Source organism: Neophocaena asiaeorientalis, unplaced genomic scaffold (genome assembly GCF_003031525.2).
Source record: "Neophocaena asiaeorientalis asiaeorientalis breed wild unplaced genomic scaffold, Neophocaena_asiaeorientalis_V1.1 scaffold177, whole genome shotgun sequence".
NCBI lineage: Eukaryota > Metazoa > Chordata > Mammalia > Artiodactyla > Phocoenidae > Neophocaena > Neophocaena asiaeorientalis.
The window spans coordinates 20744320-20757652 of record NW_020172779.1 but is presented as its reverse complement, the minus strand read 5'-3'; the positions used below and the strand labels follow the sequence as shown (position 1 = coordinate 20757652).

Here is a 13333-nt window from a genome sequence, read left to right as displayed (position 1 = left end):
GGGAAGGGAAGAGAGTCACGGAGCACACACAGCCCCAGCGCCGCCTTCCCTGGGCGTCCGGGCGGCTTTTCATACATAAGCCTCCATTCCCCTGTTCCCCAGACAGTAGAGCATGAGTAGATTCAGAGAGATCTGAATCTGGGGGAAATTGCCTCATAACTTAATGAGATCAGGCTCAGCACTGTGGAAAAGAAATACAGAAATTTTCCTTAAAAAAAAAAAAAAGAAAAAGCAATTTTCCCAAAAGTGGTGAAAAGGAAACGAAAAACCATGTAACTGGAAGGAAACACTGTCATTGCTGGCATGAAACTCCTTGACGTGCGTCCTAACACTGGGTGTGGTCCTGTCTGTTAGGAAGTCGGCTTGGCCCTGAGGACGCTGTTGGCCACCGTGGATGAGACCATTCCCGTCCTGCCCGCCAGCACCCACCGAGAGGTAGGGCCTCATCCAGAGGGCAGCGTGGCGGGGGGAGCACAGCGCACGCTCTGCAGGCGTGACCTCCTGGCCGGGCCCCAGGTCGGGACGCCGGCGACTGGCCGTCCATCTTCAGAGCTGTGTGGAGCCACCGCACCGCGTGTGGGGTCCCGACCTGAAGGACGGGGCGTCCGTGAGGACAGGTGGGGAGCGCAGGATTGGGGTTGCTGCTGCCCTGGAACCCTCCAGAGCGAGGACGGAGGCTGTGGCATCCTGCCCTCCTTCCTCGAATTCCTCTGGAAATTTTCGAGTTTGCAAGTGACCTTGGTTTTCCACTTAAAGCAGCGATATAAACATTCCTTGTAACCAGTAAATAGGCTTAGCGTTGGGGTCTGCACCCAGCCCAGCTCACTTCCCACACCTCGCCCTTCCAGCTCCAGCGTCCACTTTCCTGCTTTCTCTCTCAGGGTGCGTGATCTGTCCTTCCTCCAGCAGGCAATCTGTTTGTTTTTGTTTTCTTAGTTTTTACTGTGAAATGATTTCAAACTTGAGGAAAAGCTCTGAGAACAGCACCAAGAACTTGCAAGCACCCTCGCCCTGATCGCGCCGCCTTCCCCGTCTGAGCCCTTTGCGTCCTCTCTCTGCACGCGCAGGCTTTACTTCTCCAGAGCCACCTGGGGGCTGGTTGTGCGCATCTCGCCCTCTTACCTTCAGTATTTGCGTTTGTGTTTTCGAATAACGGGCCATACTCTTACCCTGCACGGTCACTGCATCCTGGAATTTAACACTGGCCAGTGTGCTCATCTCTCAGCAGGTGGTGGTCTGGGTTCACCAGTCACCCCAGTAATGCTTCTCCCTCTGGCTGGAGACAGCCTGGGGCTCACGTGGCCCCTGACAGCACTCAGCGTGTCTGTGTGCCTCTCTCCTGGGACAGCTCCTCAGCCCCGCGCTGTCTTCTGCGACAGAGTATAGGCCCCCTGTGTTCCAGAGCCTCCCTGACGTGGAGCTGAGGGGTGTTCTCTAAAGGCTGCTGTTTCCTCCTGGTCAGGCTGAGGTTTTACATCTGCGGTGAGGCTGCGTCCTCCGCGGAGGTCGAGTGCGAGGGCAGCACGTCCAGCAGGGTGTCTGGACACGCGGGGCGGTCGGGCTCATCTCCTGCAGCTGGTCCTGTAAGCGGCACCAGTTCACCTGCATGGCACCACGTAAATCCTTTTGGAAAATGCCTCTGACTGGTGTCACTGTGTAACTTAATATTTCTCTCCCGTTCAGAGGTTAGCTAGTTTATCTGCTTTATTAGAAATTTAATTGGTTTTCCACAGTGAGCAAGGATTTTGCCCCAAATGGAGACGCTCCAGGCGCCAGAGGCAAAGCAAGTGGCACCCTAACGGCTGGATATTTTGGCGGGACCGTTTCTAACTTCCTGCTTTAGCTGGTAACGGCTGAAACCACCTCTCTGTGTACCTGGCTCTTCTGCACACCGTGTACGCCTTCCTGTGCCCCTGCTCCCCTCCCGCCCTCTGGACCCAGCTGTCCCTGACCCCGCCCAGCGGTCACCGGGGGCCATGCCCCCACCGCCCTGACCCCTTGGCGAGACCCCTGGAGTTTCAGAGCCTTGCCGGCCCCACCCCCAGCCTTTCTTTGCCGCCCCGATGGTGCTCCCCGGACTTGCGTTTTACAGATGCCTTTTCTCCTTGGCAGGGCTCCCTACGCCCACAGATCCAGATGTTTGAGGCCCTCACCCTCTGTGCTGTGAGCGAGCCCACTCCGTGTGCCCCAGGCACTAGCTGTCTGCAGGACGTCTGCCCCTGTAGCACATTCTGCTTGCAGGGTCAGTGGGACCAGCATGCACTCACCGCCGTGCCCAGCACGAACCACACGCGCGTGCACGCACACGTACACACGTGCAGACAGCCTGTGTCACTCACAAGTCTCAGGTCGGGCCTTGCTTCGCCGTCCTCACGGCCACGTCCGCTCTTCCCTGAGGTATCACAGCGGCCTCTCAGCTGCTTACTCCACCTGTGGGCTCTCCCTGCCCTTCCGTTGACGTTGCACACTGCCACCAGAGCCCTCTCTAGATTACGTTATTCCCCTTCCTAAAGTTCCTTAGGCCTCCCCGTTGCTAAGTTGAGCAGGACCAAGGTGAACGTGGGTGGCTGACGAGGCCCTTCACGGTGGAGGCCGGCCAGCTTGTGCAGTCTCGGCTGGATGCAGGCGAGCTCTCCTCTGTGGAGTCTCTCCACCCCTCTCAGAAGGAGTGAACTGCTCCTCTCCGGGTCCATTTCTGTGGCGTGATTTTCCCGTGTGTGATGGGCAGCTCTGCGTGCTTCTGCCACGCTGGGCTGTGAACACAGACACATTGGGTCACTCTGGCGTCCACAACTCCAAGGGCCTTGTGTACAGTAAGTGCTCGCTGATTGTTGAAAGAGCACGTGGCTAGATCGCCGCTGGTTAAGTACACAGGTTGGAGGGATCGCGAGACACCCCAAGCAAAGCTCTCCGGCCCTATGGCTCCTTCCGCCAGCCTGACCCCACTCCCCACCTCTGATCCGTTTGGAAGGGTCTAGAGTTCACGTCAGAGTGGAGCAAGTGTCTGGTGACACCCTTGAACCATCTCCTGCGTAGCAGAGGAAGGTCTTGAAGCAGGTGCAGTAGAAAGCCTGTGGGCCTGGAGGTGGAGACCAGGGTCTGCCTTGTTTAAGGGGAAGTAAGAAAGTTTCTGCTCCTGGAGGCACCTAAGAAAAGCACCTAAGAATGCCCTGAGTGTTGGCTGCAGGAGGCGCTCCTGACCCTCTTGTCCTTGCAGATTGAGATGGCCCAGAAGCTGCTGAACTCCGACCTGGGGGAGCTCATCAACAAGATGAAGCTGGCCCAGCAGTATGTCATGACCAGCCTGCAGCAGGAGTACAAGAAGCAGATGCTGACGGCCGCGCACGCCCTGGCCGTGGACGCCAAGAACCTGCTCGATGTCATCGACCAGGCCAGACTGAAGGCCCTGGGGCAGACGAGGCCACACTGAGCGCCGGGGCCTGCTCCCCGCTCCGCCGCCACCAGCAGCGAGGCTCTGGCCGGCCGTGGGCGCCAGCACTCACAGCGCCAACACTCTGGCCGAGAATGGTTGAAAATCTCATATAAGTTTAACCGCATTTTGATGTGGGTTGTTTTGGTTTTGGTTCTTTAATCATGGTGTTCAGAAAAGTCCGGGATCCAAAATGTGGCATTTTTCTGAGAATAAAAATTGTACATGAGAAGCTTTTAAAGAATCATGAAGAACAGATTTTGTTCACATCAGGATATGCTTTCGTGGAAGCGGCCAGGGCAGTGATGCACTGGTTCCTGAACTGGCCGGACTGGTCCTTGGAAGAAGACGGGGAAGTGGAGGATTCCAGGAAACCCAAGGGGCTGAGAATCCCTTTGCCAACCGCAGACTCACTACCCGGGCTGGAATTTCTGTCGTTAGAATGCCGTTCATTTGCAATATGCTATAATACCACTTCACAAAGAAAGAATATAAAAGCTATATTTTGAAGACTTGAGTGACTTCAGAAGAAAACTACAACCCTCTTGTCTTTCCTGCCTTTTACTTTCATGTGAGTATGTGAAGCATTTGGTTGGAAACTAGCTGTAGAACACACTAAAAACGTTTGTCTTTTTCCACCAGAATAATGTGCCGGTTTTTTGTAGCGCTGTTATTTCTCTTGGAAGCAGAAATGCTTTGTACCGGAGCACCTCCGAACCGCATTGAGAAGAAGTTCTGGAACCATCCCTGTTTTCCATTTTTATATAATTTATAAAGAAAGATTAAAGCCATGTTGACTATTTCACAGCCACTGGAGTTAACTAACCCTTCATTGCGTCTGTCTTCCCAGGAAGGAATTGGGCAAAACAGAGATTTGGTTTCCTTTTGATGTCCAGTTTTACCATCCATTCTGTTAAATAATTTTGAAAAATACGCCCTCTCTTTAGTTTGTTGGGGGAAATAAATTATTCTCAGGAAGAATATAATGAACTGTACAGTTACTTTGACCTATTAAAAAGGTGTTACCAGTAAAGTGCTTGGTGTAATATCCTTTCTCTTGGTTCTGTTCCTTCAGATCATTTGAAATTTCTCAGGTGACTTGTCAGATACCGTAACATACAGGAAAGCTCTCGATAATGATTAGTTTCTTTTATTCTTTGTCTTGTCGACAAGTCGAGAACACTCCTCATAAGTTAACCTTTTTGTTCCATCTTCACGGTTAAATGCAGAAACCGAGCTAGGGTGATGTCGTCCCTGAAGGACTTCCCTCCACAGGCTTGGTGTCACTGCCACCCGTCCAGCCTCGGGGAACCTGTTCTCTTAAGGGAACTGTCAGCAGGACAGACCCCAGACCCACCCTCATCTCGCTAAGCCTCTGGTGCGCAGGACGGGGGTCTGCAGCACTGGGAACCTGGAGGGAGGAGAGCCGGGGCACAGCCCCCAGTGGAGGGACTCGAGCATGTCCTGCAGGAAGACGCACGTCCCCGTGTGCAGCAGTCACTCCCCTCTGGGCTGCCTGGTGTCTTCTTCGTCTGAAGAGAAGCTCGGGGACGTCGCCCTTCTGAGTTTCTCTCGGGCTCTCCAGTCTCCGCTTCCTCATCTTTAGGATGGTGATCGTGAGGTTAAATAAAGTGAGCGGTGTGAATGACGAAGCCCTTCACACGCTCCCAGGGGCTCGACTGCGGGGCTGTGAGCCACGGCCGCGGCACGTGTCCTCTGCCTCCTGCTCTGACTTTCCCTCCAGTACCAAGAGCTGCAGGTAAGTCTGGAAGCGTCCTGTAAGTCAGAGGGAAGGGCATTTTGGTTGTGAGAACGGGTGGAGACAGATAGCAGATGGTGTTGGCTGGCCGCTTGGTGGCCCCGGGGCCGTCAGAAGGGCCATCCGTGGCTCCACCACCTCGTTCTGCAGACGACAGCTACCCACTGAGGCGTTCGACCCTGTCCGCGTTGGCCAGGAGAAGCAGTAAAGAAGGTGAATACGAGCCTGCTCACAACCTCACCCTCTGTCTTTCTCCAGCTCCATATATTTTAACAGTATTTTAATTGAAGAGTAATTTAAATAGAGAAAAGGGCACATGAACGCTGAGCTTTCTGAACTTTTCACAAAGGAGCACTCATATCGCTGGCACCCAGCCTCAGGGACAGGACAGTACCAGCAGCCCAAAAGTCTGCCTGGGGCCCCTCCTAGCCACTGCTTCCCCAGAAGGGTTACAGCCACCCTGCTTGCCTTTTATCAACTTTATTGAGATGTAATTCACACAGAGTAAGAACCTGCTGAGTGAACAGCTGGATGACTTTCTCCAAACGTGTGCATCCAGTTCCCCATCAGTCCCCACACCCACCGAGGCAGCCGCTGGCCTGGTCTCTTGCGCCGTAGATCTGGCCTTACACGCCAGGTTGCTTCTGGAACTACTGTATGCACTCTTCCGTCTCTGGCTTCTTTGACTCGGTGATGTTTTGGAATATCCGTGTTGTTGCGTCATCAGGATTTGTTCTTTATTTCTGATGATACTCCGTGGTCTCACAGCCAGTTCACCTGTCACCTGTTGGTGGATGGGACATTTGAGCTGTTTTCAATCTGGTTATTATGAATGAAGCCGCCGTGGACATTTGTGTACAAGTACACGTGTTTCCGTTTCTCGTGGGCGAACAAGTATGAGCGCACTTTCTGGAACTTACGGTAAGTGTTCAACTTTATTAAGAACTGCCCAGCCGTTTTCCGATGTAGTTGTACCATTTTACCCTCCAGCCAACAGCACATAAGCCTTCCTGCTGCTCCACGTTCTCACCAGTATTTGGCATTGTCAGTCTTTTATAATTTTAGACTTTCTAGTGAATATGTGTTCCATCTCATTTTGTGTTTCTTTTTTTTTTTTTTTTTTTTTTTTACAAATATTTTGTTTATTTTAATGAAGCTGGTACAGACAATGTCCATTTAAAACCCATATCCCAGGCCAAAAAGTACAAATAAAGTCAAAAAGAGCAGCGTTCTGCTGTATACACTTCTGCATGAATAACTTTAACTGCTAATGAAAATTAGAACTTTTCTGGGATCTTCTGACAAGATTTTTCTTTCATCTTAAAATGCTTTCTCTTCAGTGAAGCCATCTTTGGAGTTAGTCATTATTTTCACCACCTCTGTCACCTTGACTCCAACCTGATATTCCTCTTCTTTTGGTCCAGACCCTCAGATTCTAAAAGTAGCTTCAAGTTAAGGAAAGGTCATTTTTCCACAGTTCAGTTCTCTGAAAAACTTCCATCTCCCACTGAAAGTCACAGTCCAGGAGTGAAGCAATCACATGCTAGAACTTCAGGGCCAATTGGAAAGTCATTATGAACACTCGCATTAGTCAATCTTATTTATCACAAGCCTGTAAATGCACAGTCCTGGAAAAGGCAGCCTCTCTGTGCACACACATAATTTTTAAAAAGGAGAGGGCGATATGAATGGGGCTGAGGTTTGATCACCAAAAATCAGCACAATGAAAACAAACAATAATGAATAATGGGCACTAGAATTCAAATTACCAGATGTTCTAAAGAGATGGGGTGCCAGTTTTCAATTCTGTTTTGAACACCACGTTACAAAAGAACTATTTTTAAAAATAAAAAAGGATTAAGGGAAAAGAAAAAATAAAAATATCTAAATTGTTGAACGACCCCCTGTTTGTTCCTGATAAACTTCAATCACATCTTCTTCCTCCATTCCCAATTCTTTTGGAGTGTGATTATCAGCAATTCTCTGACCTTCAAAGAGAAACCTGAGTGAATTCATGGGAACTCCCTGTCTTTGACAGTATGATTCTTTGAGTTTCTTGAGATGTGTTGTCATTTTCACTTTGAAGTGAATCTCACTGCTATCCTGTCCGATGACTTTGAGTTTAATATATTCTCCTTCCTTCTTATCCCCCAAGTCCTCAGTTGAAGGTTTTGCCTCCTGGTCAGACATGGTGACGGTGGTTTCCCCCGGGGTCTCCGCACAGCAGCGGCCTTGCGTAGGCAGAACCTCGCTCCGGGGTTTACAAATCCGTCTCCCTTCCCATTTTGTGTTTCTTAATGTACAGTGATGTTGAGTGTCCTTTCCTATACTTACTGGCCATTTCTATATCTTTCCCGGGAAGTCTCTGCTCACATGTTTTGCCCTGTTTAAAATTGGGCTGTTTGGGAATTCCCTGGCGGTCCAGTGGTTAGGACTCGGCGCTTCCATTGCCGAGGGCACAGGTTCGATCCCTGGTCAGGGAACTAAGATCCCTCAAGCCATGTGGCATGGCCAAAATAAATTAATTGGTTAATTAATTAAATACAATAAAATTGGGCTGTTTATCACTCTGTTGGGTAGATAGGAATTCCTACCCACTGGGTGGTAGGAATTCCCTCTGTGTCCCAGATACTAGTCTTCGTCAAATACTTGCTTCCCACACATTTTCTCCCAGTCTGGGGCATGGCTGTTCATTTTCTTAACTGCACCTCAGTGTAATTTTATCTGAAAAATTGGTGGAGGGATTGTTGCAATTGGAACTTCATTGGCTTTATAGGTCAGTTTGGGGAGAACGAATATCTTCAGAATGTTGAGTCTTAAAAACATGAACGTAATAGATCTCTGTTTCTTTATATCTTTAATTTTAGTAATGCCATGCCGTTTTCAGTGTAAATAAAGATCTTAAACATCTTTTGTTAGCTGTATTCCTGTTCTGTGTTTTTGATGCTATTATGTTTTAAATTTTTCTTTTTTCTTTTTAAATTTTATTTATTTATTTTTTGCTTAACCTAGGTGTGACATATACTATTTTCTGTTCTGTTTTTTTAATTGAATTATAGTTGATCTACATTGTTTCAGGGGTACAGCAAAGTGATTCAGTTATATCTATGTAAATATATGTATTCTTTTTTTACATTCTCTTCCATTATAGGTTATTACAAGATAACGAGTACAGTTCTGGGTGCTCTGCAGTAGGTCCTTGTTGTTTATCTGTTTTATATATAGCAGTGTGTGTATCTGTTCATCCCAATCTCCTGATTTATCCCCCCACACACACACTTTCCCCTTTGGTAACCGTAAATTTGTTTTCTAAGTCTTCACCTTTTTGGATTCCGCATGTAAGTGATATCATGTGATACTTGTCTTTATCTGACTGACTTCACTCAGTACGATAACCTCTAGGTCCATTCATTGCTGCAGATGAAATCGTTCAATTGTTGGTGGCTCAGTACATAGAAATGCAGTCATTCACACTGTGTCCTTGGTGGGTCCAGCCCTTTTCTGTCTCTGTTCACCTGCCCCATCCTGGAGGGATGCACCCCAAACTCCGACCCCACCCAGCCCCTCGTGCTGTCCCTTCATGCAGCAGAGGGCAGGACACAGCAGCCGAAACCGAGTGCAGGTGCCGGACACTGTCAGCCACCCTCAGGGCAGTCGGGCTCAGTCTCTCTATTTGGGGCTCCCCTTGCTGGGTGGGGCTGACTGCCACCCTCTCAGCCCAGGTCTGACCAGGTTTGTGTACCACCAATGAGGGCTGCACATCTTTTAAAACTTTTAAATCATACTTGACTTTAGTTTGTTATCTTGATGAATTTGACAACAAAAACAGTCTTTCTAGCTATTTTCCCCTCTGGGGGAAGAATGCGCTTTAAATTTACCCAAACATTTTTAGGCATTGACGTCTTTTCAAACATTCGTCTTCTTTTATTGCACGAGTGTGTAAGTGGTACACATACTTACACATTAGAGTAGTGGAGAACATTAGAAAATACAGCCAAGTCAGAAAAATTTTTAATTGCCCCAAGATTAGGAACAAGACAAAGATGCCAGTTTCACCACTTAACATTCAACGTAGGACTGGAAGTTCATGCCAGAGCAGTTAGGCAAGAAAGTAAATAAAGGGCCTCCACGTTGGAAAGAGAGAAGTAAAGCTACTTCTATTCACAGGTGATGTGATCTTATACATGGAAAATCCTAAAAACTCCAGAAAAACTGTTAAAGATAATTAAGAAATTCAGCAAGTGAATAAACAGAATGTGGTGTGTCCACACCACGGAATATTATTCAGCCATAAAAAGAAATGAAGTACCGACGCACGCTACAACACGGATGGCCCTTGAAAACATTAGGTTGTGAAACAAGCCAGACACAAAAGGCCACAGACTGTGTGATTCCATGTGGTTTTGTGATTTATAATAAGAAACAGAAATTTGGTGTTCCTCCCATTCCTGGTACAGAGCTCTCAAAAAACCTTGGAATTTCCTAGGAGATGAGAGAGACACCGGTGTCCTTTGGAATTAATTCTTAACAAGCCCCTTTCAATGACACCTGATTTTATGTTAATGAGGAGACTTTGGGGAATGGGGCTGGTTGCTAGAGGAACTGCCCGTGACTACAGGGTTGGGACTTTGATCAGTCGTGCCTATGCAGCGGTACCTCCATAAAAACCCACACAGACAGGGTCTGAGCTTCCGGGGTGGTGGGCGCGCGTAGGTGCTGGGGCACGCCCGGGGCATGGCCGCTCCACACCCCTTCCCACACACCTTGCCCTGCACATCTCTTCCTTCTGGATGTCCCTGAGTTCTGTTCTTGTAACAAACTGTTCTTTTAATAGTAATGAAATCTAATAAGTTAAATGTTTTCCTGAGTTCTGTGAGCTGCGCTAGCAAATTCATGGGACCTGAGGGGAGGGTCAGTCTGTGGCAGCAGTAGCACCGGTGATGGTGCCATCGGCACTGGAGAACAGGACAGCCTGTGGCTGAGCCCTTCGCCTGGGGGGATCTGATGCTGTCTCCCGGTAGATGGGGTCAGGACGGAGCTAAACTGCAGGGTACCAGCTGGTGTTGCAGAATCGCTTGGTGTGGGGAAAACGCCCACACGTTGAGGGACCAGAAGTGTCAGAAGGGAAACGTTGTGAGTAAAGTGTCGTAAGCAATGTAAAGTAAAACCAAAGTTTTTTCCTTTACATTCTATTTATAGGAAATGTCCAGAATAGGCACGTCCCTAAAGACAGAAAGCAGGTCAGTGGTTGCCAGGGGCTGAGGAGGACTAGGGAGCGACTGCTTAATGGATGCAGCATCTCCATCTGGGGTGACGGAAAATTCTGGAACTAGGTAATGATGATGGCTGTACAACATGGTGAATGTACTTAATGCCACTGAACTGTACACTTTAAAAATGGTTAATTTTGTGTTGTGTGTATTTTACCACGATAATAAAAAGTATCAAATGTCTTATTAAAAAACATTAGGTACCTACTTATGTAGGGGGATGAATGGTCACCCACGGTGTCCGCAGGAGTCCAGGGGACATGTAAGTGGGGACAGGTGACGGCAGGTCCTGGGTGGTCTGCACCGCGCAGCTTCATTCGGCTCTCGGTACCCCTCCTTCTAGGCCCAATCACAAAACTACCCCCTCCCAACAGCATCTCATCCAGGGCAAAGCCTCACTCTCAGTCCCTCCCCCAGATCCTTCTTTCACCCAAGAAAGAACTGACGGCTCCGCCCTTGGTTTTCTCTGAAGACGTGAGAAGGTCAGCAAACTTTTTCGATAAAAAGCCAGACAGTATTTCAGGCTTTGCAGGTTGGATATGATCCCTGTCGCATTATCTCTTTTTTTCTGTTTTGACAACCCTTTAAAAATGTAAAAACATTCTTAGCTCACTGGCCAGTAGAGTGTGTTTATCTTTTTAAATTATAATCAGACCGTGTCTTTCTCACACACACACACACACCACCCCTACCCCGCTCATAACCTCCAAAGGCTTCCTGGCACTTAAAATAAAATATTAGAATTCAGACTGCTCCAGGGCCTGGCACGACCAGACCTGCCAGCTCCCTACCATGGCTCTCTGTCCCCCTCCACCTCAGCCACACGGGCCTAGAACATTCCGGGTCATCTGAACCTTCCAGCCTTTGCCTTGTGGCCAGCCATCACCACAGTCAACTTCAGAACACTTCATTGCTTCCGAAAGAAACCCTGCACCCCTTACCCATCCTCCTCCACCCCCAGCCCCTGGCAATCACGACTCCACTTTCTGGCTCCAGGGATTTGCGTCTTCTGGATCTTTCCATACAAATGGAATCACACAATGTGTGGTCCTCAGTGTCATAATGTTGTCAGGGGTCGTCCGTGTTGTAGTATGTTTCGGTACTTCTTTCCTTTTTAATTTTTTTTTTTTTTTTTTAATTTATGGCTGTGTTGGGTCTTCGTTTCTGTGCGAGGGCTTTCTCTAGTTGCGGCGAGCTGGGGCCACTCTTCATCGCGGTGCGCGGGCCTCTCACTATCGCAGCCTCCTGTCGCGGAGCACAGGCTCCAGACGCGCAGGCTCAGCGGCCATGGCTCACGGGCCTAGTTGCTCCACAGCATGTGGGATCCTCCCAAACCAGGGCTCGAACCCGTGTCCCCTGCATTAGCAGGCAGACTCTCAACCACTGCGCCACCAGGGAAGCCCCCTACTTCTTTCCTTTTTAAATCACTAAGTAATGTTCCATAGTAGAGATAGACCACAAAGTCTCATCAGTTGATGGACGTTTGGGTTGTTGCTACTGTTTGGTTCTATGTATGAATAACGCTCCTGTGGAAATTTGTGCATGAGTTTTTGTGCAGACTCATATTTTTATTTATCTTGGGTATATACGTAGGAATGGAGTTTCTGGGTCATATGCTAATTCCATGTTTAACCATTTGAGAAACTGCCGGAGTACTTTCTGAAGCGGCTGCACTATTTTACATTTTCATTGGCAACGTATAAGAATTCCAGTTTCTCCACAGCCTTGCCGACTTGCCGTCTTCCCTTTTCTTAGCCCTGTCCTAAGCCCTGGGGGCCCAGGAGTGAGCAAAGCAGGTAAGAAAATAGAGGCCATCTGTGGCCCCTCTGGTCTGCTGTTGGAAAGTCCAGCCAGACCAGAATGACATAAGCCCAGTTCATTCCAGTTGATAATTAAAATCCAAACTCTTATCCGGTTTGAAATGTTTCTCCTCCCCCAGCTTAGACTGGATGTGGAAGCCTGGAGCAGGGCAGCCCCTGACATCTGGGAGCTGGCGTGGCCCTCACAGCACAGCCTGCGTCCTGCTGAACCCCAGCAATTTCATAGGATGTGGACCTCACACAGGTCAGTCTGTGACTGTGATGGACCAAGACAAAAACCATGAGTTGTCCAAACAGCAAAAGTGGCCGACCGTTCCGCCCACCTGCCCCCTGCTGACCTGAGCGATTTCTACTGCTTTACCACCCATGGCTGCCCCTCCCTCCCGACAAGACCGATAAGATGCCCAGTCACAAAGCTCCCCCCGCTTCCCAAGAGCGCCTAATGCGGAGCAGACCCCACTTGCTCAGCCCTCCCCCAAATGACCTCAGCCCATCCCAGGTTCTGTTGTGCTGGGCTGAGTGACGGCCCCAAGTTGTCCACGTGCTGATCCCTAGAGCCTGTGAGTGCTCCCTTTTATGGCAAATGGGACTTTTCGTGCGATTAAGTTAAGGATATTGAGATGGGGCTGTTGGGATGGGCCTGGTGTAACTCAGGGGGACCCTTACAAGAGGGAACGTTTGTCTGCAGAAGGGGAGAAGGCAGTGTGACAATGAAGGCAGACATTGGAGTGATGCACCCACAAGCCAAGGAATGTGGGCCGACTCCAAAAGCTGAAAGAGTCGAGGAGTGAATTCTCCCCTAGAGCCTCCAGAAGGGGCCGGCCCTGCCAGCCTCACCTTTAGTCCAGCAAGACTAAGTTCAGACTTCCAGCTTCAGCTGTAGGAGGAAGCATGTGTGTTGTTCTCAGCCAGTGGGGCCAGGACTCTAATGCACACATGTTAAGTCTTTTCTAAAGACGCCCCCTTGGTTCCTCAGGATGTGTGTTCTCCCTCGTTGCAGCGAGCAACAGCCTGACACGTTCAGCTGCTGCTGTGTTCTTGGCTGTGGGCTGGA

The 13333-nt window shown here is 49.2% G+C and overlaps 2 protein-coding genes across 8 annotated transcripts in view; one reads left to right on the top strand and one right to left on the bottom strand.

Moving 5' to 3' along the window:
* The window catches only part of PTK2 (protein tyrosine kinase 2), a 225270-nt gene extending 220807 nt beyond the window's left edge, over window positions 1-4463 (top strand). For all 7 annotated transcript variants that reach the window (XM_024741050.1, XM_024741051.1, XM_024741048.1 and 4 more), the window contains 2 exons: window positions 355-435; window positions 3218-4463. In XM_024741050.1, the coding sequence (XP_024596818.1) occupies window positions 355-435; window positions 3218-3430 (294 nt within the window). In that variant the 3' untranslated portion in view covers window positions 3431-4463. The remainder of the gene's footprint in view (window positions 1-354; window positions 436-3217) is intronic.
* A 1850-nt stretch (window positions 4464-6313) lies between these two features.
* LOC112397112 (small ubiquitin-related modifier 1) lies at window positions 6314-7466 on the bottom strand. Its single transcript, XM_024741235.1, has one exon. The coding sequence runs from the start codon at window positions 7377-7379 to the stop codon at window positions 7074-7076; it is 306 nt and encodes a 101-aa protein (XP_024597003.1). The 5' UTR covers window positions 7380-7466; the 3' UTR covers window positions 6314-7073.
* Window positions 7467-13333: the final 5867 nt, after the last annotated feature.

Bases quoted from the DNA above. Each gene is read 5' to 3' on its own strand.
- LOC112397112 (XM_024741235.1), bottom strand. From the start codon at position 7,379: ATGTCTGACCAGGAGGCAAAACCTTCAACTGAGGACTTGGGGGATAAG.